The sequence below is a fragment of the Doryrhamphus excisus genome, chromosome 1, assembly GCF_030265055.1.
Source record: "Doryrhamphus excisus isolate RoL2022-K1 chromosome 1, RoL_Dexc_1.0, whole genome shotgun sequence".
Classification (NCBI taxonomy): domain Eukaryota; kingdom Metazoa; phylum Chordata; class Actinopteri; order Syngnathiformes; family Syngnathidae; genus Doryrhamphus; species Doryrhamphus excisus.
Window position 1 is genome coordinate 9434443 of NC_080466.1, and position 26568 is coordinate 9461010.

The window sequence follows — 26568 nt, forward strand, 5'->3', positions numbered from 1 at the left end:
AAAAGTCTTTTTTCACAAGTTTCCTATCAACCGGCATCCACTCAAGTCAGGAAATAAATTGTGAACACTATTGCTAAATACTACTTTCACAAGTCTCCCATGTACTGTGCTGTACTAAGTACAGTGAATCTTTTTTCAAAAGAGTACGACGATACACTAATGTACAAAACCACACGCTCGTGGAGCAGCAAGAAAATGTAGTATGCCTAACGTGTTCATCTAGGCACCACAGGCTGTTTTAAATCACATATCAACTAATGCTAATCAATAAAATAATCATTTAAGGGCAGGGGTTATGTACAGAGTCTATACCTTGATAGAACATACAGTTAGGCTAAGAAGCATTTGGACAGTTTATGATTTTTCCTTTATACACCACTACAATAGATGTCCAGCTAAAATAATCAACATGGTTGCTGTGTAAAAATACAGCATTTACTGTTTAAGAATTACAGCCGTTTAATGAAAAGATGGACAATAATATATTGATGAATCAATGAACAACTATTTTGGTATTTGATCAATTGTTTTTTTCATTAAAATTAAATATTCTGATATCAGCGTCTAAAATGTGATTATTATAAAAGCAAAACAAGATCACATATTAGCGTTGAATTTGGAAAACAGTGATCAACACTTTTTTCTGATATGTTGCAGACCAAATACCAATAAAGGGCTTACTTTGTTTACCAAGTTTACAAAGCTTTGATTACAAAGTCTGTCATCTTTCTGAAAACATTACCTGTTAAAACGGATGTTGGTCATATTGTTACCACAGGGTTAACATTCAAGACGTGTTACTCCTGTCATATTGTACACGCTGGCGCCCCTCCCCTTTTTTCCTTGCTCATCCAATCACCAATCAGAACACAGTCTGGATGCATTTCACTGACATGCGGTGAGTCGGACATTTCAAATTCTGTTTCTCCATCAGCTAGCTCAGCGAAGAGCGCCTCAAAAAGGTTGTTTACAAGGTACAGATTGGATTTAGAAAGATTATTTAAGCCACATCATGTGTGAAATGGCAAGTGATAAATGACATGTTTTTTATAAATTAAAGCTGAATGGCTACACTAAAATCACATGTTGATTGTTGATTTATCCTTTGTGCAGGTGTATAATGGGAAAATCATAACTGGACCAAAACCCTCAGACTCAAGGTCACAGGGTGTCAAAAGAAGCCTTTTTATAACCACAACAGCCACTCATGATTTGTCTCATGTTCTCATATTGCTCCTACTAAAGAACTATGCAGTCAAAAACATCACTTTCAGGGTCTAAAATCTGCCACAATTAAGTTAAAAGCTGCATCTTCTAGCTGTGTTTCTGTCATATAACTACAGTGGCACAAGAATGCACAGTTATATTTTTGTTATACCTATTCTCAAACGTACAGTATTTCGTGTACATGTGTGCTAGAGACCAGGGGTTGGGGTTGGGGGGTACTTCAGTGAATCTCCCCACCAAGGTAGGCACTCTACATGGGTGACTGTCTTGTACAGTAAAACTGTTCGATTCATGACTTGAGGTACAAAAAAACCCCACAGTCTCAGGGAAGAGTCACAGTTACACTAACAAATAAAATTCAGTTTTAACTGTGACTAAACCATTTTTCACATTTGACATTCAATGCAAAACGGACACTCAAAAACATCCCATAAATGTCTTGTCAGAGTATGTATTGTCTTGCTACTTTACATTCTCCTGTGTTTTTCTTTCCACTATCGTGCTATAAAAATGTCCATAAGCACTGCAATGCTTTTACATTCATTATCATTGTGAGGAATCAGCTAAACATTGCCTCTAACAGTAACAGCCTTGAAAAATATGAGAACCGGTGTATGCTAATTGTACAGTCGAACCATGTAACAGTGTTGATATGTTCACATCATACTAATATGAACCTTTGCACAAATTTAACACGACAAATACAGTATAGCTACAACACCTTTTTGAAATCAGTTATCAGAGGTATCGTTTTTAACATGGCAGGAGCGACACCCCACTACACAGGTCCATTTTTACACCTTTGAGAATGTGAAAAAGGGATAATGTCACATAGTAATTGAGGCAAAAATGAGAGAACTACTTGGCTGCAACCAGCTGCGGCGCTGTTTAAGTCTAGTTTGCTGTCTAAAGAAGAACATGATGACAGATTCATTGTTAATTTCCCCCATTGTCCAATGACAAAATGTATGTGAATGCTCATCACTACTCACCACTGGGACTGTTCCCCCTTAGATTAGATTAGGAGGTGCTCACCCCATACCGGTCAGTACTTGCATTTGAAAATAGGGGGCATTTTTCAGACAATGACAGGAAAATTGTGGTCTTTCCACCACACACACACACACACACACACACACACAGCAAGCCCATTACAGTTGACTAGGCTGCACGCATGCACGTGTGCACCCTGTGGACCTTGTAAAAAGGTACTCATACTGGTAGTGACTGAACTAAATGGGCGGAGGAGACTGTACAATTTTAACTGTGGGATAAGGGCAGCTCGATATTCCCATGATGTGAAAAAATTTCTGTCAATGCACCTTTACCCAGATTCACACAATCATGTCATCAAATGTGACACTCCTCATAAAACGGTGTGTAATCCTGCAAACTAATCACCAATTTCCATTGGTGCAGGTTGAAATCATGACCTTCAAGTTGTAAATTTTACTCCATATTCACCTTTGGGTGAAGGTGAAAACAAGAGGACATAAAGGCTGACCTTCAACTAGTGGCCAAAAAAGCCCTCCAAGACTTGAACTTCAGTGACTCAACTTTTCACCTACTAGCCTTGATGGAGGAGGATGACACGAACAGTAAACACCGCACTTTTTTCATTTTTTTTTTTTGCCAGCTCAACTATGAAGACTCCACAGCGACAATGGTGTCGCCTGTCTTGTGGGTGGAGAAAGCAAGGTCGTGCTGTTGGACACGGGTGTCAAACGGCGGGGGTGAAAGCACTGCCTCCTCAGCTCGAACGGAGCTGTCTATGCTCTCTCTCCTCTCCTTGATCACCTCCTCCTCTTGTTCTCCTCGCTTCACATGGCATCGACACACCTCAATGCCAGAGTCCCCTGTCAGGCGTCGGTGGCTGAAGTGATCCTCCTCGTCATCCTCTTCATCCTCATCCTCCTCTCTTGTTTGAGTTTGCTCCGTAGGATGCACTGTGGCAGACAGGTTTGCGGTAGCCTGTTGAAAAGAGGACGGGGTGGAACATGGGGCTGGGCTGCAAAGTGGGGGGGGTTCTTCCTCTTTTTTTTTGACCATGAGTATGGCACCCAGGGGGTCTGAGAAAACAAGGCTTTGGACTTGACCAGCAGGAAGGGAAGATAGAATTAGGGGTGACAGAGGAGTGTGAGGGTGACGTGAGGGTTGATAGATATTTAAGGGCGGAAGAGGAAGTGAGAGTGGAGCAGCTGGACGTGACACCACCCCATTGCCGTTGGAGGCATGCCTGGTAATGACATCCATAGTTACCGATGGTATAATATCTGGCAGAACCTGTGACGGTGTCAAAGGTGTTGATATGCGGGTGGCCCCCACCTTGGGCAAGAGGGGGCAGTCACCCCCTGCCTCACTAGGTGTGGATATGCGGCTGCTGTCATATGTCTCATCTGTCACTTGGACAGAGAAGGAGGTGCTGCAAGGGGAGGTGAGGGAGCAGGACTCGCAGGAACAGCTGGTATAGTTGTCAGAGCTCTGGGATGACGTGAAGCTACTGGGACCGGGGCCCAGGTATGGAGGGCAGGGGTGGCTTTGTAGGGGGTGGGGGTGGTGATAATGGGGGTACGAGGAGCTTGGACCAAGCATGGCACCTCCCTGTAGGGCGAAGACAGAGCTGTAAGGTGGAGGAGGTGTGGTGGGCTGCGCTGCCACCTCCTCATAAGAGGGCAACTTGAAGGAGGCAAGAAAGCCTAGAACAAGAATGAATATATACTCAGGTGTGATGCTAATTCATATCATAAACATCTGCAGTGTATTTTCGGGCTGTACTACTGCCCAATCTGGAGTAGGTTCAGTATACTTACAAAAAGCTTTCTCTTTTAACAGTGGAACTGCTACTGGAAAAAAAATGAAATATGTGTCCTTAAATAAACATACTGAGATCCAGCATGGAGGACCGGTAGTTGCAGGCTCCGTTATAGGCAATAAGATTGATTTCCCTCTGTCTCTGCTGCTGCTGGATCCTCAGCTTGGCCCGGCGATGGCGGTAAGCACAGAAACAACTGAAAAGTATCAGCATGGTCCACAGCAGCCAGAACCCTATCAATGACAATTAAGACCATCTTTAACCCAATGATAAAATAAAATAAAATAAAATAAAATAAAATAAAATAAAATAAAATAAAATAAAATAAAATAAAATAAAATAAAATAAAATAAAATAAAATAAAATAAAATAAAATAAAATAAAATAAAATAAAATAAAATAAAATAAAAGCACAACAATATGCCCGGACATGCAACTTTATTTATAAAAGAATGGTCAAACATAAAGAAAAAAATTTATAAGGTAAATGGACACTTCATATCTTGGTCTTGTTGACAGATTGATGCGCAATGACTGACACAGATTACTCACACCAGAGTTCATAATAGTAGGTACAGCAGCCCGTCTCGCCGCAGCAGTGTCCGGTTTCACAGAGATAACCTGGATTGTTGTTTACACCAGGACAGTACTTGGGACTGACTACAGGCTGGCTACCAGAGCTCCCATTGTGCTTCACCACCTGTTGGCCAAAACAACACCTTGTGTTATAAATAATAAATACATTTTATTTGTATAGCGCTTTTCAAAATACTCAAAGACACAAAGAAAAAGCGGGGCGGGGCACAGCAGTCAGATATAAAAAGTTAGACATTAAAAACAAATTTAAAGAGGTGGGTTTTTAGTTGTTTTTTGAAACTGGGAAAGGTCAGGGCAAGCACGGAGTGAATGAGGCAAAGAGTTCCAGAGGGTGGGGGCATCAATGGAGAAGGCTCTGTCACCCCAGGTTCGGAGCTTGGTCTTACAGGGGAGTGCCAGGAGGTTGAAGTCTGAGGAGTGAAGGGGATGTGGGGGATTGTGTGGATGGAGCAGGTCTGTGAGATATGGGGGGGGGGGGGATCAGTTTGCGGAGGGCTTTGTAGGTTATGAGAAGATATAAGTTATATTCACATACAAATTGAAGTAATCTTTTAGTTACTGAAAATTGAGATGATGTTGCCTCAAGTCTGAGTACTTGATAATACAATTTAACCAGTCATTAACTAGAGTGACTCTGAAGGCAGCTACTCGTCTGGAAGGCAGCTACTTGTCTGTAAGACTGCGTACCCAGAGGTTGCCAAAAGGCACCTCAAGAAGTCTCTGATGGGAGGAAAGTAGGAATTCATCATTTGGCCAATACCATCCCATGAACCTGAGACTTGTCAGGATAAAAAAATAACTTTGGAGGGAGAAATTAGTTCAATCCTCATTAGTATACGGCTGTAGAAAACAAGGAAAAGATGGCGGTGAATACTTATGCAATGCACTTTGATTGATTGATACCTTGTGAACCGTAGGTAGATCAGCTTCCTTTTGGGGAACAGGCACCTACAAACAATAATTTAGTAAATTGAAATTTTCAATTCAGTCATATGGCAGATAAAGGTAAGTCAGGTACAATCGTCGTTACACAAAATGGCTCAGCTCCCTGTATGTTTTGTGTCTCGGTTAAACCATTCCTACTGCAACCTGTGTTAACTTAGGAACCTTTACATTAAAATCCTATTGTAACAGGTACTAGAAATATGTTCCTTTATTGAAGGCAAGTGTTTGCCACCTTCTTTAACACTCAAAAATATGCAGTGAAGTCATCAGAAAGAAGAAAGGAAGGAGACACAGAGTTGTTCATCGTGTGCGTTCTCTGAACAATTAAAAAACCAACACACACATAATAAAGATAATTAATGGAATATACTATACTATCGACACTGTCTACACCGTCTATACCAGGGGTCGGCAACCTTTACTATGAAAAGAGCCATTTCACCCACTTGCCCACTAAAGAAAAATAGCCTGGAGCCGCAAAACGTTGTATGTTTAAAACAACATTGGAGGGGAAAAAAAAGACGAGTTGGAGTACTCTTGCTAGTACTGGAGATAAACTTTTGTTTTTAAATGAGCTCTAATTTATTTTTTAGAATCGTCAAATAACTCATTAATAATAATTAATAACTCAAATAACTCAAAGTATTACTCATTTCCCTTCATGTTAACCTGTCAGAGAGAACTGGATAGCATCCTGTCTGCTCATTCAGTCACCAGTCAGAACTCAGTCAGGATGCATTCATGGTCTCACACAAAGTTGGATTTTTGTAAACTCATAACAAAGACGTGCATTTTCACCACACGGGTGCTAAAAAATATTCAAGCATTGCAAAGGGAGCCGCAACAAAGAGGCTGGAGAGCCACATGCGGCTCTGGAGCCGCGGGTTGCTGACCCCTGGTCTATACTATCGTGTCCCAACTTTGAAAGAACCACTATCCAGACTTCACAGAGACTGACTCACCCATGCGTCCATATTTTTTTTGGGGACTAATTTGTTAGGCACACTGGTGATAATTTTCATAAAAAAACTAATCCTACAAAAACTGTGGCAGCAGCAGTCGGTTTAAATACTTCTATACTTATATTGCCCATTGTACATCAGTGCTGGAAAAGTAAACTAATTGCATTACCATAGCAACCAATGTGGTTGTGAAAAAAGACCAGATTTTCATAGTTCTTTATTATGAACAGTGATGGTCGAGCCGCTTACCGTCGAAGCCTCAGTGCCATCCAAGGCCTTCAAGGATATTGTCATCTAGTAAAAGACAAGTTACATAAATTAGTTAGGGCAGGGGTGTGGAAGACGTGCCGTGGAGGGCCGAGAAACTGCAGGTTATCTTTCCAGCTGGTCACGAAAGCGGGTGATTTTAGTGCTCAATATCACCTTCAATTTAAGGGATGGAGCTAATCAATTAAATCCCCTTCTGGTAACCGGCTGGAGAGAAAACCTGCAGTGTCTCAGCACTCCATGGCATGAATTTGACACGTGAGGTAAGAGGAAACACCTTGTGTTGCATTTTGACCCTGAGTTTATCCCATTCTTCTTATTTTTCTTTGGGCTTTTCCCTTCAGGGGTCGCCACAGTAAATCAATCTCCTCCATCCAACCCTGTCTCTGCCACACCAACTACACTCATGTCTCCTTAACTCCTTCACACATCCATAAACCTCCTCTTTGGTCTTCCTCTACGCCTCCTACCTGGCAGCTCTAAACGCAGCATCCTTCTGCCAATATATTCACATCTCTCCTCTGGACATGTCCCAACCATCTCAGTCTGGCCTCTCTGACTTTGTCTCCAAGGCCTCTAACATGTAATGTCCCTCTGATGTACTCCTTCCTGATCCTATCCATCCTGGTCACTCCCAATGAGAACCTCAGCATCCTCATCTCTGCTACCTCCAGTTCTGCTTTCTGTCTTTTCCCCAGTGGCACTGTCTCTAGACCAAACAACATGGCTGGTCTCACCACAGTTTTGTATACTTATATAAATATATATATATATATTGACTTTATCCCATTATAAACGTAATATAATTGTCATCTTGGAATAGAGAGTCTACCATAAAAATCATAGAGCAGCTCAAATCCTGTTTTCTAATTATGTAAAAATGTGGTGCCTGCCTCTAAACATACTGTACATAATAATACACCAGCGACAGTGTCCCAACATTTGCAAGGGTCAATGTGACATTTCGTCTCCAAATGTTGTCCTCTCAGGGTGGATAGAATCCAGAAGTCAGCCATGTGGATATACAAATATATACAAATGTCATGCAGCCCCAATTTGACGAACGCGACCAATTACAGAGTGAAGCCTGAATGCAGAATCACTGAGGCTGGGTTAGGGGGTCTTTTGTTATCAGGCTGATGGACATGTTGTCTGCTTGGAGAACAATAGAGGCCCTATACTGTAGGTTGTACACAATTCAATGCACACAAAAGACCTCACAAACCACAAAATGATGATGAGCCAAAATCCAACATGCAACAAATACCACTGTGTGTTACACATGTGCAGAGGTGCATGATAATAGCATGAAAGCAGACACGTGGAGTTAGAAACACAGGGTGGATGATTCATTACCTACACAATCCCACAAGGCCTTTTGCATTTTATCCTACTGGTTGTCCTCAGATTTAAAAAAAAAAAACAAGAAAATGACCCACAACACTAAAATTCCACTACCTGTCATGCAATGTACCAATACAGAAAATTACATGAATAATATAAACATCACAAAGACTACATGAAATTTCTTTGTGGCTCAACCAGAGGTGTCCATAAGCCATGAAATATAATTTTTCTATTATGGGTTGGTGACAAAGCATATTATTAATATGAACTTTTGCTCATTACATTATACATTTTTGGTCATCTTTAGAAAAATGTATTACAAATATTTAAAATTTCTTCTCACACATTTCCCCTCTAAATGTTATGTCATTATTTTTATAATGTTTTCATTTTATGATCAAAATATAGTATTATAACTTTTACTAATTTCTCTTAAAATTGCAGTTTCATACTTTTTGTTTCTGACCAGTCCAGGGTGTACCCTGCCTCTTGCCCTTGACCAGCTGGGATAGGCTCCAGTATGCCCCTGAGATCCCGATGAGGATAAGCGGTATAGAAAATGGACGGATGGATGTTTTTTTGTTTCTGATATTACAGTTTTACCTTTGTTTTTTTATGTTATTGTTTCTTCTTTATTTTTATAAAATTACTGCTCATTTTTTCCTATTGTGTTGTTCTTTTTAAAGGGGACCTATTATGCTTTTCTACGTTTCTGACAAACAAGTGTTGTTACAATGATGGATTCTGGTGTTAAATGATGCCAAAGTGTCAGGTAATGAGGTTTACGCATTTGGAAGTGTGCCCTGACAAACATTTTGGGTGGTTCTGCATGCTCTGTTTACAAAGTTCTACTGACAATGTGAGCCAGACTTCCTGCCTGGTGTCCAGAAGTCCTGTGGAGCACTTGGGAGTGTGACCAATCACAGCGGAGTGGACATACCTAGAGAGGGGCCGGGGGTGGAGTAAAGTAACCATGGAGGAAATCCATGGAAACACTGCAGAATGAGGTGCAGAATCTGGAAGCTTTACCATGTGTAGCTACTCTATGGGAGTCCACCACTTAATACAAAGCACCAAAAATGAGCATAATAGGTCCCCTTGAGTTTTCCTGTTTTATTGTATTGTTAGAATGTACTGAGAGCCAATTAAAATTAAAATGGTCCCCGGGCCGCACTTTGTTATACCACTGGACTACACTGACAGAGTGAACCATTTTTCTCATAGTTCTCCAACATAAGAATAAATATGGAGCAACAACAACAACAACGGGAAAACTGATCGCTGTAAAGTCTGTGATTGTAAAATATCTTGTTGTTCTATGGTGAATAGACAACTTGCACTGCTGTATAAATGGAAAATTATTTTTGGTGGTGGTCAGAGAGGCTTGCAAATTGGCAGCCACATTTCTGTCAGTCTAGTCAACGGCAGCTGTGACTGCAGATGTTGGTAGAAACACTGTTTCTAGAAACGCTGTCTATAGGAAGGTGCTATATAAATCCAATCACTTATTATCTGCAAATGGCTGGCGACCAGTCCAGTGACCAGTGTGCCTCTTGCCCAAAGTTAGCTGGGATAGCTACCAGCAAACCCCTGTGAGCCCAGTGAGGAAAGTCAATGAATGAATGAATGAATGAATGAATGAATGAGTATAATAGGTTTGCATTAGCAACAATTTGCATATGACTGAAGTGTAGACTTTCAGCTGTACTTAAAATGTTTTTTATGGAATTTATTATTTAAGAAGGCGGCACGGCGGTCGAGTGGTTAGCGCGCAGACCTCACAGCTAGGAGACCAGAGTTCAATTCCACCCTCGGCCATCTCTGTGTGGAGTTTGCATGTTCTCCCCGTGCATGCGTGGGTTTTCTCCAGGTACTCCGGTTTCCTCCCACATTCCAAAAACATGCTAGGTTAATTGGCAACTCCAAATTGTCCATAGGTATGAATGTGAGTGTGAATGGTTGTTTGTCTACATGTGCCCTGTGATTGGCTGGCGACCAGTCCGGGGTGTACCCCGCCTCTCGCCCGAAGACAGCTGGGATAGGCTCCAGCACCCCCGCGACCCTTGTGAGGAAAAAGCGGTAGAAAATGAATGAATTAATTATTTAAGAAGAATACTATATTTTTGTGGAACAAAACTGCGATTGCACACTTCAGTCTCTTCAAATTCATGGTGGCGGTGTTTAAAGGCAACATGATAAAGACCGTCAATGCTGAAAAACTTGTGGGAAGATGCTTTACTCAGCACACATAGAACGTCATCCACAGTGCAACACTGTCTTCAACCTGAATCAGCAATTAAGTCGAGTTTGTACATCTGAAGCAAAAGCAGATTACATCAAAATACGTACAGTACTACATCACAGATATATACTACAGCACTGAAGAGCAACAAACTGCAGTCATACATTACAACTACAAATTCTCAACTATTGAGTTCTGTCCTAAAAATGTAGTACAGCGTGACCACATTCCACGAGTGGGATTTTAAAGAGGATGCATTTGCAGAAATGAGCCTGCAGTGTTTGTCAACATGGCAGCATGATGCTCTGCAGTAATCTGTGCCAGCGGTTTGACAGATGCGTGTGTGTGTGCGTGTGTGTGTGTATATATACCGCCTCAGCCTTGAGCCCAAGACAGAACGTCAACGTCTTCTCTGGATCCATATTCAAAAGAGATAGATGGTCCGATTGAAGTGACAACATGCAAACGGAGCCGATGAATTGGCGTCTGTATTTGGCTTACAGCTCCATCACCGCTGGCTCCGTCTCCACGGACACAGCGGCTTCCCCATCCGCCATTCACACAGGCAAGCGGATGGACAGACGGACGGACGGACGCCCCTCCCGGACCTCTTCTCTCTCTCTCTCTCTCTGAAAAAAAAAAAACTACGTGACCTTGGCTACTCAGTCTCCAGAACAGGCTGTCGTCGAATGACGTTTCCTGTGGCGATGCAAATGTATCTTATTTTCCTCTTTGTTTTGCCAGAATGGGTAACAGGCCAGCGGCTGCTGCGGATGACGTCATGCTTTCTGACTTGCAAGGACGACTTGCAAGGAGGCGCAGCCGCTTTGATTGGCCGGAGCTCCCAGCAACAGCCAAACACGCTGTTGATCCATGTCCCACGACACTTGTAATGATACAATGTGGAATGTTGCGCTAAAATGTACTGTTGAAAAATGTGTGCGATAGCACACTTGATCTCAACGACTGAGGACTGGTTAATGTCCGAACTGCAATATTTATCATAGCCACCAGATGTCGCTGTACTTCTTTCATTATATACTCAACTTTATATTGTGCTGTGCTGTTCCAAGATGCTGTTTGGTATGTTGGACACTGGAGGGCAGTTAGGTTGAATTTGCCGGAGGAAATGGGAGTAGAGTTAGAGTTTAAGGAAGTAATGCTATGTGTTGACGTCACAGAAATAAAAGGACGTAAAAAGCTCACACCCGGACACAACACAGAGAGCGCGGTGTCGCTGCCGCGCAGTGCTTCAGTCCACACGCTGCCATCTTGTGTAGCACAACTTGGCAGCTGAGCGTGCGCAATGTATAGGCATACTATATAAGTCGCCCCGTGAAACCGAGTTTGCCTATATTTTGCCAAATTGGTTCTCAATTAAGTACTGGAGGGCTGATGATACTCATTCATGTGTTTATTATCACTCCCCTCGACAAATTTTAACATCTACTTTTTTTTATATTGGAGACAAAATAATAATGCCTTTCAAATGAAAGACTGCCCTAAGAATTTCGGTAGTGCTACAAGGTAGTGCTACACAAGATGGCGGACGCGCAACGACAAAAACGTACGACTCATGAGTTTTCTACATAATGTAGTTCTGTGGTTCACATGTAGTTAAATCTGCCGACAGGACAGTAACTTTATGTTGCTTGTATTGTTAAGGGAGGGGGGGAAAATCAAAACCTACATGGTATGTGTGAAAAAATGATCAGAAAAGCATCACATTGTGTGCCTAGTCTGGCTCTTCATTGTAGTGGTGTTCACAAGAGGGCAGCATACTACAGTCTTTGCATCAAGACACAACCAAGTATTTGCCTGAGTAAAAATATGGTTTAGTTTATAAATAGTAATAGTAAATATTTATTTGGACGTTGACTGTTTCATCATGTTCATCAACAATTGGCAGTCCCCATTTCCTTCCATTTTTTTGTCTTATTATGCATGAAAAAGGAGAAACCATTGAAGCCTGGAGCGCTTCCACCTTCCTTACGCTGTATTTCCTACTTTACTACTTATAACCACAAATCACCCTCTGAAATACAGCATTCCGAGCCATCCCAAACTCACTTCCAAATGCGGAAAACCTCATTATCTGAAACTTTGGCATCGTTTAACACGAGAATACAACATTCTAACTACTACACTCTAATTTATAGGTCAGAAGAGTGGAAAAAGCATAATAGGTCCCTTTTAATAAATCATAAACCAAAGCGGAATGTATCGAGAGATGACTGCAGTGTACGTTTCTTACTGTAGTGGCCTTTTATAAAGTATAACCATATAACGTACTTTCATTTTTATTAATACTTTTGTTAATGTTGTACTTCCTTATAGTGAAGAACAGAATCCATAATGTATTCACAGCCCCACACATGTCCATTTAAGGTGTGCCCAATGTGATTTTCTGTAAATTTCCCAATTAACGAAATTACTTGCTCACTATCCCAATGACACAATGTCAGAACTTCCTCTGATACATCCACACAATGCGGTTGACTGTGTGAGCCTACACAGACCTACACACACCTATGCACAACATCAAAATAGACTTAAGTGATAACAACACAACATGCTTAATAAAATAATAAAAATGTTGACTTGTACCCGCATAAGAAAATGTGATTACAGTAGCAGAAACTCAAAACAAAACTTAAGCTTTATTGTTCATCGTGACAAGGCCCGATACTTTTTATGTAAGTATACATATAAGCATGATTTTTATCATACATCTCCAACTGATTTATTATTGTGTGTGAAAGATAAGAGGCCTTTGGAACCCATAATAGACCTTTAATTGTGCTGTATTCCCATAAACATGGCATACTTGGATCCTTATTAAGTCAACATACAAGTCATTCTATCTTCCATGCACGCAGACATAATATTGCTTAGTTATCGCTTAAAACATGCCACAACACTCAAGTTAAATCTATGTGTGGGATGACAAAACACTGGTAGTTGTAGGTGAAGACTGCAAAGAGCTTGTACTTTGTCAGAGTTGTCAAAACAACTCCTCGCATGACAAAAAGGAATGTCTTCCATTGCGTGGACACGTCATTTCGAAACCTGCCCGTCAAATTGCAGTCACATGTCTCGGCAATGACATAATTTGGAAAATGCAACCCAACTTCCCATTCATTTCTACACACAGAGCATAATGTCAAGGTGAAGTGGTCACTTACTCTATTCGGTCAAACCCTGTGTTAGGTTATATAAATAAAAGGCCCTTTAATGATTACACGGGGCCAAAACAGTCAACAAAAACAGATCATGGGTGTGTACATCACCCTGAGTAAGTTCCATACAGCGTGTCTGACAGACTTCCTAGGTGTGGCTGCATGTGACAATGTCTTTATTGGCTGATGGGGCAGTTCTGATAAAGCCCTATTGATGCTGCTTAGCAAGAAGTGCCAATGAAAACCAAAAGTGTCATTATACCCATCAATTTATACAGTACATCAACTTTTCAGATGCAACCTCATAAGCCCTACCACACTCTGCATAGAAGTTATTTCACTTTACTACTTTGATTTACTGGCCCATTATAAAGGCTTAAACGCTGGAAACATGTGATAGCAGGTCAAAAGGAACCCAGAGGTCGTCTGGAGGGATTGTGCCCATTGCATCATGGATGCACGTCTGTGAAGTTGCTACATACGTATATAAAGAGGCATCATATGCAACATGATACCATCTTTACAGGGCTTATTCAAGCAAGATAAAAGCACTACTGTCATGAGGTATTGTCAAAAACATCAGCACACCATTGAGAGGAGAGAGAAGCAAAGGGTGGTTCCAATGAGGAACAGAGAAGTGCAATGCTTCACGATGCGTTCCCTCGCCGCCGGCTGCTACGAGCCAGTCAGCACAGGACATTTAGGCACCAGTAAAAAAAAAAAAAAAGAAAAAAAAACTGAACATGTCTGCAATCTATTTCCCCACCTCTGTGTTTCATTTGAGTTCAGTGACATACTTTCAAAGACAATGCATTGATTCAAGTCACATTGTTGTGGTAGCCTCTCTGTTTAGATGAAACCACAAAACAACCAGAGCGACGCAAATGTATCTTCTCATATTCTAAAGCCTAAAGGGTCTTCTACAACATATGAATGTTGAGGTTAGTAATTATGGGCTCGGGGTTTGGGTTAGGAGACAATTTGTATTTTGGAGGAGACTTGTGGCAGCTGCTGCAAAGTGGATACTACTGTACGGCATAACCAGTTTATGGCGACGCCCCTCGTACTGGCTGACATAAATGTTATCTAACCATCGTTTAAAGAGTTACTGAACATTTGGGGTGAATTTTGCCCATCATTCACAATCCTTATGTAACACATCAAGTCATATTCCTTTCTCTTTTCTGTGCATTATGAAACTAGTTAATATGAGCTAGCTAACAATGCACCTTTTAAAAAAAACTCAAATTTTTAAAAATCATTTTATATACATGCTGTGATCATGTAGGGACAAATACATTGATGATAAGATGCAATACTTACAGTATCTTGCCAAATTTTGATGATTTAAAGCATGACCGGAATGGCTTTCCCAGACGCATTGATATCACATTTCGTGTTAGCTGCTACAATAACTATATCGCTAGCTCGGTTAATATACAGGTCAGTTATGTCAATGGTACATCTTGCCAATGCCAACGCCTTCGTGCATGTGTAAAAGTTTCTTCTGGTGGTTAATATTAATACTGCAAAGCTTACTTTGCACTGAACAGGAAGTCACTTGATTTAATGCTGTGTCATTCGATAAGCAATAATGATAATGACAAACACATGCTAACATAAAGGGTCTGATTTTTCATAGAAATCATCTCTTTGGTTGTCAATTTGTCATTTGATGTTAATGTTGATTTTAGATGGCACTTTTTAATAATAAAAAACAACATGATAGAACGGGACTTGAAGTCAACATAAGCGAAACCAACTTCAATGGTTATTATTGCAATATTGCAGCATCCGGAGCTAATGCATAATAATAACAGGGTATGTGTTCATATTTGTCATTTCTTGATGTGTATCGTCAAACGTGACAATGATGCTGCAAAGATAACTAAAGAGAAACTAGCATTGGTTTACCCCACCTTCTAGTGTCTATTAGGACCTGATTTTGCCAACACAAACGTGTCAGTAAGCAGTGGAGCTGTTCGTGTCGTGAAAGAAGGACATAAGTGGAGCACGTCTTTAATGAACTTTGGAGGCCCCACTCCACTACACCACACCACACCACACCACAGACCTCTTCTGGGTTTTTTTTCTCCTCTTCTTCTCTTTTATTTGTGGAGTCCTGAGACACTGTGACCCACTTCCACTCTGCAAAACAATGTGAGCAAACGTTAATGCAAACATAACGCTTTTTGCAGGATTTTTATTAGCAAAGGAGGACCTTCTTGTTCCCATCCCCCTTCTCCCTCTGTGACCCCACTAAGCTATTTGAGAGTGGGAGAAGGATAAGCATCTTTGCCACGAGTCATTACCAGTGGGGACCCCAAACGCTTGGCAGTACCCGTCCCCTGCATGCAAGGAATGCCGTCGACATGCACTTCCAGCCGTAATGAAAAGGCAGACTCATTTAAATGCAGACAGCACACGGCTTCATGAAAATTTGATGGACGGCAGGAGGGTGTTGACAAAGAAAAGCAATTTTTGTAAAAATGGGGCTTTCCGAGCATAACAAGAGCAACCCAAAGAACAGAAAATTGATGGTCAGGTTATATTTTTATGAGATTTTTTTTCTTCTTTTTTAGGTGTGTACAGCTGCAGTTTGGTGCTGTGGAAACATTTACAGGAACACATGGTCTATTATTAAACATGACACCATGCAACCTGTGTCGGCCATTGAGTTGCATAGCATACACATAAAACCGAAAGGTTATATTGGAACATACTTACTCAATACTTTGTCAGCTTTTCTCCTTCAGTCCACTCTCTCCTCCCTTTTGTTTTTCGTCCTTATTCCTACTACCTTCCCCCATGGCTGAGTCTAGTGGGGCCATGGGTTCAAAAGACGTGCACGCAGCAGAATGTAGGTCAACCATCAGTGCTGAGTTACCGATTAGAAACAGCTGTGTGTTTGTACGCTATTCTGCTGAGGCCTGCAAGCACTTCTGGCCAGAACTTCACCAAACTTTCACAATGAAGTGATCAATAAGAAGGCGAGAATTCTACTTTTTTATGTAAGAGCTATTTTCATCTGTGCAGCAAACAAATCTTATTATCAGTCATCCTCAGCCCTCCTGCTTCAATAAAATGTGTTTATTTCTCCTTTGTTAGCATGCATCTTCCCTCAAAGTTCTTACTTACACAATGAAAAAAAAACCTGAGAGGTTCTTTACTCCCAGCTCTTTAAAGCACATAGCATACAGTACGTGTGACTCTTGCCTATTGTTTTTGGAGTGAAAACATCTCTCAACTGCAGAATGTGTTCTCCCCTCCTGCTGCTGTGGACAATGGCTGTTGTGCACCAGCAAGTGTTTGAAGTCAGGTCCTGCAGGTGACACTGATTCTAACATGTCTGGATTACCCCTCGCTGGCAGCGCTGGTTGTTATAAAAACACATCCGACGTAGCACCTGGGGGTAATTACCTGTTGAGGGACTGAAGGACACCACCTGTCTTGGGGCCTTATTGTGAGTGTATCTTTGTACCTTGGGTACACTTTTTTAACAATAGTCCTTTATGAGAAATAGATAGATAGATAGATAGATAGATAGACAGACTCCCTTTATTGTCATTGCACAAAAACACAGTAGTGAAATTGCCAACGAAATGTCGTTGCCTGGCTCCCTTATAATAACAGACACAAAAGAAGATAAGTAATAATAAATAATAATAATAATGTGGAGAATAAATAGATAGAATAGACACCAAATATGAACAACATAATGTAAAGTGCAGCGTGAACAGTAAATTGCCCAAATAATTTAAATCATTAAATAAATAATAATAATGTAAGTAAAGGTAGAGGGGCTTATTTGGCATTCAGCAGAATATAAAATTTAGATACTTCATCTTGGCTATGTTGCTAGGCAGAATCCACCTCATTGGCTAATGATAATGATTGTCAGACTTGATTACTCTTTGAAAATACTGTATATAAAGTCATTTGCTGACTATACTATATATAAGATAAATTTGGAGACCAGACTAGGGTGTACCCCGCCTCTCACCCAAAGTCAGCTGGGATAGGCTCTAGCATACCAACGCGACCCTAATGAGCATAAGCGGTCACATCTAGTTTAACAGCATCCTCACCCTCCTCCTGGGAACTATTATTGATCAAACTTACCAAAGATTTGTCAGATCAAAACACGAACACTGCACTTCAAAACGTGATATTAGGGTCCACTTCACTACTTCACTCTGGGGGCTTGTACACTTTAAATTACAGTAAACATCAATTTTACCACTTTCTAGACTGCTTATCCCATTCAGAGTCTTACATCCGTTTGTGTAGCTTGTTTTCAGATGATTTGACAGAAAACAAATGAAAGGCAAAGATGAGCTCTTGGACATTCAAAATGCATGTGGATGAGAACACCATTACCAATACTTAGTTTCAGCTGTCGTCAACCTCATTACATAAATTCATGTTTAATTATTCTTTGTTTGCATGAGTGGTTAGCGCGCAGACCTCACAGCTAGGAGACCTGGGTTCAATTCCACCCACGGCCATCTCTGTGTGGAGTTTGCATGTTCTCCTCGTGCATGCGTGGGTTTTCTCCGGGTACTCTGGTTTCCTCCCACATTCCAAAAACATGCTAGGTTAATTGGCCACTCCAAATTGTCCACAGGTATTATTAATGTGAGTGTGAATGGTTGTTTGTCTATATGTGCCCTGTGATTGGCTGGCGACCAGTCCAGGGTGTAACCCGCCTCTTGCCTGAAGACAGCTGGGATAGGCTCCAGCACCCCCCGCAAACCTTGTGAGGATAAGGGGTAGAAAATGAATGTTTGCATCACATTACGCAGGCTTTGGGATCTGGGAGCATAGCATAGCTAGCAAGCTAAATATGTAGTTGTCTCCAATTTACTGATTTTAAATTAAAAAAGTGTTTTACACACGTGTAAAATCAGTTAAGGACAAAAGCGTATATCATAAATCATAACAATAATATTGAACTGTAGAGGTATTTTGGTGTTTAAAGTGTCCTACAAAGGGTTAAAAGAATAGCACAGTACTGACACACAAACCCCTTTACCCAAGCCAAGACACAAAAACACATGAGTGGAAGTGAAGTCGTGGAAGAGTACAGCAGGAAGGGAGCGCCATGACGGCTCTTCACACTCCCTCAGACCCTTTAACAGCCCTCCCTCCACTGCCAGCTCAGCACCGGATATGAGCCAAACCCTGAACCCTGCAGCAGTGGGCCTGAAATGCCAGATGGACAAAATAATGCACACAGACACATACCCACTTTAAGTGTACATTCACAATGCAAAAAAAAAACAAAAAAAACAAACAAGTCTGCGTGAGAGGAATGAATACACAACAAAGGCTCATGTGCAATCAGTAAGGAAAAACATGTCATACTGTATGTTGGGTCCCATGAGACGCCAGTAATTATGGCTGTGTGACGCCCCTGCCATGTCCCCGCCACACCCTTTAGCAAAACTTTGGAAAAGCAAATCATTTTAGCAACAGGCTTTACACTCACAATTAACGGTGCATGCATTTTTGCACCTACATGCGCTTAGATTGACATTTGTTTTCTTATGTCTTAAAGGGGCGGCACGGTGGTCGAGTGGTTAGTGCGCAGACCTCACAGCTAGGAGACCAGGGTTCAATTCCACCCTCTGTGTGGAGTTTGCATGTTCTCCCCGTGCATACGTGGGTTTTCTCCAGGTACTCCGGTTTTCTCCCACATTCCAAAAACATGCTAGGTTAATTGGTGACTCCAAATTGTCCATAGGTATGAATGTGAGTGTGAATGGTTGTTTGTCTATATGTGCCCTGTGATTGGCTGGCGACCAGTCCAGGGTGTACCCCGCCCCTCGCCCAAAGACAGCTGGGATAGGCTCCAGCACCCCTGCGACCCTTGTGAGGAAAAAGCGGTAGAAAATGAATGAATGAATGTCTTAAAGGAACAGTTTGAGTTAGAATTGCATTTTCTTCTTCATAAATTACTTAAATTGCTTAAATTACTTAAATTGCCATTAACTATAGCTGGTGGGTGTCATTTTTGGGGGTGTATAAAGGTAAAAAGTATTTTAATGCTAGGGTTTGTTCAGCACTGGGCTTGCTTGCAAAAACGAGCTATTTTGTCATGTCATGGTTTTGTATAAATACCACCAAGACGATACGAGGAACAAAGTCAATTACGGTCATTTTTTACTTTTTAAAGTAGTATCAGGCCGTGTACAGGTGCTCTGTACACCTGAGACTCATTTCTCCCTGCCCTTTGTTGCTGTGTTAAAGCTTAGACATGGTGGATCATCTGTTACAGGACTTTAGTGGGATCTTTGAGAAAGGGGGCTACTGCTGTTCTATTTTATGAACAATAAAGGAAAACAAATATAAATATTTAAACAGAACAGTTCATATCCATCTATTTAAAGTTTAAATTTGCATCTGTGGGTGGGTGGTCTGTCACCATCCTTGTCCACTTCACACACACACAAGTGAGTATCAGCCTGGTTTGCATATTTATAGGGAGAATGTTTGTTGTTTGAGCCCCGCTGTTTGAGTGTATGAATTAGCTGAAGTTCGCTAGTTGCCATGGTCACGGATATGCTTGTTTTATTTGAGCTTTTTCAACCCTGTGTCCACACACAATCATGCACCCCGAGGCGTCCTTCAGTTTCTGTGGCTGTTCATATCTATGTGGAGTTGGTAGTGCAGCTTGCTGGTAGGGTTTTCCTGCTTGTGCACCACTTTTTTTTTTTTTTAGCAGAAAACCCCTTTGAAAAGGAGCAGACGTTTGCAAGCACGCTTGCAAAATGGGACATATGTGACTGCAACAAAGGTTTTGTTATGTGCACAGGTGGAGCAGGATTCAGCGACTGTGGGTTCACCACAGCACCCTGACCTACAGAGCAAACGAGGTGAGAAATGCAGAGACCTGGAAGGGGTGCAGGAAAACAGGCCAGGTGCTACCACCGGCGCTGCAGAGAAAGGATATGGATACATACATACAACAGGCGGAGACCAATGAGTTCGCCTTCTCAGGAACTACGTGCTGTGTGAGCAGACGTTATCTCCATGGGCTGAGAAGCACCAAAAGGGAAAAGACACAGATGGGAAATGAATGGATAGCAGGGAAGAAAAGCTGGTCAATACATACACAGAAAATTAATGTGTACTGTACTGTGTACTGGGAAGAGAACAACCCGCCATTTCAAATCCCAAAATTCCATAAGCGCGAGCAACTTGGGGCAGAAAGTGAAGGTTTACAGGTTTACACATTATTATTACACACAAATTCTGATAAACACAGATAATATTGATGAAGTACAGGAACTCTGAATTCCAATAACCATCATTACATTTAGTGTCCTCGACCGACATGCTCGTTAACTAGAGTGGAAAGCGCACACCAGCTCCAAAGCACAAAGCTAGACTACATAGTAGGAGCTAAAATTGGGGGTAAATTACTAATATAAATAAAACTTTTTTAAGTTAATTACATTATGTATTGATATGTAAAAATAATGTGGTGTCCAAATCATCATGATTGTTATCACTGACATATTTTGGAGAGTGAATGGTTTTATTTGCCACAATTTTTTATGAACTTAACATTGTACAGTTATCTTCATACATGTTGTTTTTGATGTGGTGGTGAATGAACATTGCAAAAAAAAATAATTAGTGCACCTAAACTGTAAAATTTTGACTCTCTTGTCAGGTTTTTAGTCAGCAGGTTTGACACACGTATCAATAGTCAGGTTTGGTGGGATGCAGCGACAGCACATTGACAATGGCTACTTGTGTGGACTGCATCAAATTAAAGTAGAATTGAAATGATTTGTTGATGAAGTCAACCTGCTGCAGCCCTGGAGGTGTGGCGGATGTTAAGCGTACCTATCAAGTCATGTTCGCTGCCAGCGTACATATTACGTCCCTATGTCAGGCCTTTAAGGGTGCCTTATAGTGCCGAAAAAACTATAGATGAACAAAAATATTAGCCGATGTTCCTCTCTAAATGACTTAATCCTAATCTGATTACACGTGCAGCCAAGATGGTGTAAAGACCACAACACTACCCGCCCTTTGGCCCATTGAATGAAGAGGAGGGGGAGGGCAGGTTTGGGAAGGAAGGTAGTGAGTAAACAGTCAGTGTCAATAAAGTAAACAAGTCCACAGTTGTCCAGGGCCCCGTTTCAAGAAGCAGGTTCAACCAACTCTGGAGTCTAACCCTGAACTCTGAGTTGATCTACTCTGAGACAGGAAACTCTGACTTACGGGTTTCAGAACAGGTGATTTCAATTGGTTCAATCAACACAGAGTTTGTTCACTCTGAGTTAAGCGCGTGCACCACGACTTTAAAAAGCCCTGATCAATGGAGCCCCGTTCCCTCGATTCACCATGGCAACGAGTGAGAAGAAAAGATCGTCGTATTTCAGTCCTCTGGAACTGGATATATTAATGCGGTCATACGGCAAATTTGAAAGCGTTTTTAAAAAGAAAAGCAACATTGAAAGCGTTTTTAAAAAGAAAAGCAACACGGCTGCAGCAGCGAAAGAACGCGAGTCGGCGTGGGAGAAGATTAGTGCTCGAGTCAATGCGTAAGTTTAAATTTATTATATACATTTATGCAATCACAATAATATTAGGCTACAGATGCAAACAAGTAGAATGGTGTTACAGCTACAATTTATGTCACTTAGATGTAATCCCACCGGCGAAAAAAGAACGTGGAAGCAGCTGAAGATGAAATATAAAAACATTGTTCAAATAGGTAAACCCTCAGCATAACAGTCAGGGTGCCTCTTTTTAATCATGTTTACCACTAAATATCATTCAGCAGCTGTTTCAGTGTGCATTATCTCCAACATAATATTGTTTTCACACACATAAATGTCCTCGCCTGTATACAGTTAAATCAGACATATGAAAAGCAACATCTAACTTCTACTCAGCCAACAGAAAGCGGGCATCTGCCCGCAAAACTGGCGGAGGACCACCCCCACCACGTCTGACTGAGGCAGAGGAGCTGGCCATGAGTCAGACTGTCGGGAGGCCAGTCGCAGAGGGGATCCCTGGAGGAACCTCATCCTCGGACATGATTACACAGGAGCCACCAGCCTTGATAAGATGCAATAGGCCTAGGCCTCAAACTTCTTTTGGGGCCTATAGTTCAATGTTAATTTCCCTTTCATGTGTTTTTCTTTTGTCTCAACAGATTCTGAAGGCGTACTTGGTCTAGTGGATCCATGTGCCACTTTAACTGTAAGTAGCCAATAGTCCAGAGATTATGCCATATTTAAAGTATAGCATAGTGGAAACACAACACTCTAAACAGGATGATGAAGATGATGGGACCACAATGTCTGCTGCCTTCTCTGTGGTGTCTGAGAGGGAGCCTGAGAGGCCTACGGAGGTAAAATCTTGATGTTACTGATTTCCTCTCCATTCACATGTGTTTACATGCTTTTGTGGATGATAGTGACTTTTAGCCTACACTGAAGTATTAACGGATTCTTATCCATTTTAGCAGAGCATGGCTGGGCAGCAGGAAGAAGGTCCCTCAACCTCCACAGCACAGATTGACACAGTGAGATACGTATTCAGTAAATTCCAGAGGTTAATTCAGTGGAATTCATGTGCAACTGTATAATGTCATCCTTATGTGTTCCCAGCTACCACTAAAAGAAATCTACAAAGTGCATTTATTAAAAACAGTACAAAAAACAGAAAAAGAAATGGTGCTACTGGACCGCCAGATAACTAAAACGGATCTGGAAATTGAATTATTAAAACACAAGTTAGAGGTGGGTGCATGGTCATAGGTGAATTGTGTTGATGATTGTAACAATTAAAAAGTAAGAAACCATTTTTTTTCTTATTTGTAGGAAATAAAGAAGACCAAATAAATTTTTTTTGTCTTTCTGTTTATTTTACTGCTGTTGGTGATGGTGATTATGAAAAACGACCAAACTGGCTTTAAACACGCGCGACAATGAATGAATCACACCGGAGACAGAAAGAAACTCGAGGTTCATTGAAGAAAACCTGGTCCCGACCAGGTTATGTTCACAGAGTCTGTTGCCATAGTAACTGACACCGAGGTTAAGTTAACTCTCTCTGTGAAACAGGCTGGAGTTACTCCTCTGTCTCTGGTTTGACTTACCTCCCTTTTTGAAACGGAAAACTCAGAGTTTCCCTCATTTCAGGGTTAACATACTCCGAGTTTTCACTAAACCTGCTTTGTGAAACGGGGCCCAGTTCTTATCTGTCCATAGGTTTATCATATTTGTATTATCTGGAGTCACAAAAGAAAACATGTAAAAGGGCTGTAAGGCTAATATGGTCATTGCCTTTCATCACATTGTGGGTTTTATCAGAGATGATGCATTGAGCCAACATCAGTGACTGGTTTTGGTAAAGAAGGACAGGAAGAAGAAAACAGATGGATGGTGAGTGAGTGTGCAGTCATTTCACTGCCAGACGCTGGGCAAGAAGCAGAGCAAGGCCTGAGCCACAATGATCAGAGTGCATTCAGATGATAAATCTATAAATAGAAACATGCAATGAAAGGGACAAAGACTTTTTTCCTCTCGAATGATGCAAAAGAGTGCTTGAGTTACTACAGTGTATTTTGCCCTCTTAGAAAACATGAAATCACCATAGAATTGCCTGAAATATGTCCTGGGGGACTCTTTAGCATTCATAGACCAAAATCATCAGCATAAAAACATAACATCCACTACTGCCATGCAGTGTATGCACATTGCATGGGTATTTAACTTAACCTGGATACATTCAAGTCATTCCGTTACCAAGTCCTGCAGCTAAATATCATGTTAAAAAATTTGGTTCCTCTCTGTGGCCCAAGCATTACAAAAAATATAAAAATATTTTATAAATTTGAGGGCTGCATGGTGAAAAGTGTATACACTGGACATCCAACTGGCCTTCATATTCCAACATTGCAAAAAAAAATCACATATGGAATATAGGAAGTGAATTAATTTATTGCAACAGATGTGAAACGGAGGATGCACGGTGGTCGAGTGGTTAGCGCCAAACAGCACACAAAGCTAGGAGACCCGAGTTCGATTCCACCCTTGTGCATCTTTGTGTGGAGTTTGTATGTTCTCCAGTGAGTGGGTTTTCTCCGGGTACTCCGGTTTCCTCCCACAAAAACATGCTAGGTTAATTGGTGACTCCAAATTGTCCACAGGTATGAATGTGAGTGTGAATGGTTGTTTGTCTATATGTGCCCTGTGATTGGCTGGCGACCAGTCCAGGGTGTACCCCGCCTCTCGCCCGAAGACAGCTGGGATAGGCTCCAGCAGACCCTTGTGAGGGAGGATAAGCGGTATAGAAAATGGATGGATGGATGACATGAATCAAAATGTAATTTTACAATAAATTGTGTCTTTTTTATTATATATATGAAAATAATAATTATAGTCTGACAACTTTCCAATAAAAAAGGCCTAAATTTGGGAAATTAAATGGCTGTTCTAATTGAACACAGTAAGGTTGTTTTTTTTTTTTTACTCTTGCATGTCTGCTTATTCAGCACTTTTCAAACACAAAAACACACTCAGTGATTAAGAAAATTGTCAAACTGCATATGGAGCACAGCTACAAGAGAGAAAAAAATCTGGATGGTAAAACTCAAACAAGACAATGACTGCCTGCTAACATAAACAATCAAGACAGGGTCAAGGTCGGCTTTCTTGCAGGCGTCGGCTGGATTACGTTGACCCCCTGGTAGGGTCAAGCGAACACAAGACCTGGGAGGACAAGCACCTCACATGACACTGTAAACCTGTGGCCTCCTGCAATCTGAAATGAGCAACACATGTACACAGTTCAGCGAAACACTGCGCCAGCATTACTGCATATGTAGGCTTTTGATAAGAGGCCTGTTGCAAGTTGCATAACTTGCCTATAATTAAAGTCATGAGATGCAGGCGGTACAAATCAAACGTTTGACAATCTAAACAGCAACAACAGAATAAGATATGTGTATTTGTATTTGCATGTGTATTTGGAGTATACAGTACTTGGGCTGTTGTGTGATGAAATTAATTTAATAATGGCAGTATCTTTGAAAAACTCATTAATAAATAATTGTGTTCAAGTAAACCTGATGAGCTACACAGAAAAAGCAAACATCTCTCTCATTGCAAACTCAAGTGCAGTAAATCAAAAGTTCCTGGGAGGTCATTAATCAGTCAGCGGGATTTTTCAGGAAAGAACGTTAAACCTGCCTCTTATACAGTATACATACAGTATAGTAGATCGGTGTTTTGGCAGGGGTTCCGTTCCCTCCATCCATCCGTCCATCCACGTATTCAGTAATAGAGAGTGGATGATGTCGGAACCATGTTTAAGGGACGAGTTTTACTTTGAACCCTTCTCTCTCTCTCTCATGCAAACATTTATAAAGACTAATATCAACAGAGCCAACATTCAAATAACACGATCAAAACGTCTTGTAGCCTTTGAAAAACCAGATCTCACCACACAAATAGCTATAATCCAAATAAATGTGCATCTGTGGCAGCAGTCAGTGTGCTTTTTCTTTATTACTTAGTCCAACAAAGTGAAGCATAAACATCGGCCAACCAGAGTGACCCACATGTAAACAGGCGCTCCTGCTGAGATTTTCATACTACAATATTGCAATAATCTGGCCAATTGTGTCACTTTGCTCACTGCCACTATTCATCTGCATGCTTATTACACAGCTGAGTGTTTCCACTGCAGAGATGGGACACTTTTGCACACATGATGTGGCCTAATATCACACCCACAGCCTAACATTTTATGGTTTTGGACTTTAATCAACTAACAGTTGATTCCAGCTGCAGTTTATTGTGACCTCATTGGCATTTTAGCATCTGAATCTGAAACAATGCAAAGTCAAGTGCAGTCATCACCCAAATATGATTTGTTTGTAGATCATTTTCAAGCAATCATCACCAAGTGCGCTCCAAGCTTACAGAACCGAGTTACAAATGTAGTCAATTAAACAGC

At 41.2% G+C, this 26568-nt stretch overlaps 1 protein-coding gene across 4 annotated transcripts; it reads right to left on the reverse strand.

The window, feature by feature from the left end:
- Positions 1 to 1171: 1171 nt before the first annotated feature.
- LOC131129870 (uncharacterized) lies at positions 1172 to 16945 on the reverse strand. Of its 4 annotated transcripts, XM_058073798.1 has the most exons (8): positions 16306 to 16945; positions 15653 to 15726; positions 10771 to 11028; positions 6793 to 6837; positions 5540 to 5584; positions 4592 to 4739; positions 4111 to 4272; positions 1172 to 3923 (listed from the first exon to the last, which is right to left on the reverse strand). In XM_058073798.1, exons 3-8 carry the CDS (start codon positions 10858 to 10860, stop codon positions 2869 to 2871), a joined length of 1545 nt encoding a protein of 514 aa, XP_057929781.1. In that variant the 5' UTR covers positions 10861 to 11028; positions 15653 to 15726; positions 16306 to 16945; the 3' UTR covers positions 1172 to 2868. The 4 variants fall into 4 exon arrangements, with proteins under 4 accessions (XP_057929781.1, XP_057929789.1, XP_057929798.1 ...); XM_058073806.1 differs by lacking the exons at positions 15653 to 15726; positions 16306 to 16945 and adding an exon at positions 14902 to 15638; XM_058073815.1 differs by lacking the exons at positions 15653 to 15726; positions 16306 to 16945 and having other exon boundaries at positions 10771 to 10811; positions 10901 to 11370.
- Positions 16946 to 26568: the final 9623 nt, after the last annotated feature.

Bases quoted from the DNA above. Each gene is read 5' to 3' on its own strand.
- LOC131129870 (XM_058073798.1), bottom strand. From the start codon at position 10,860: ATGTTGTCACTTCAATCGGACCATCTATCTCTTTTGAATATGGATCCA. The intron at 4,740-5,539 runs GTATCAATCAAT...TTTGGCCAACAG, and splicing joins ATCTACCTACGGTTCACAAG to GTGGTGAAGCACAATGGGAG. The intron at 4,273-4,591 runs GTGAGTAATCTG...TGTCATTGATAG, and splicing joins CTACTATTATGAACTCTGGT to GGTTCTGGCTGCTGTGGACC.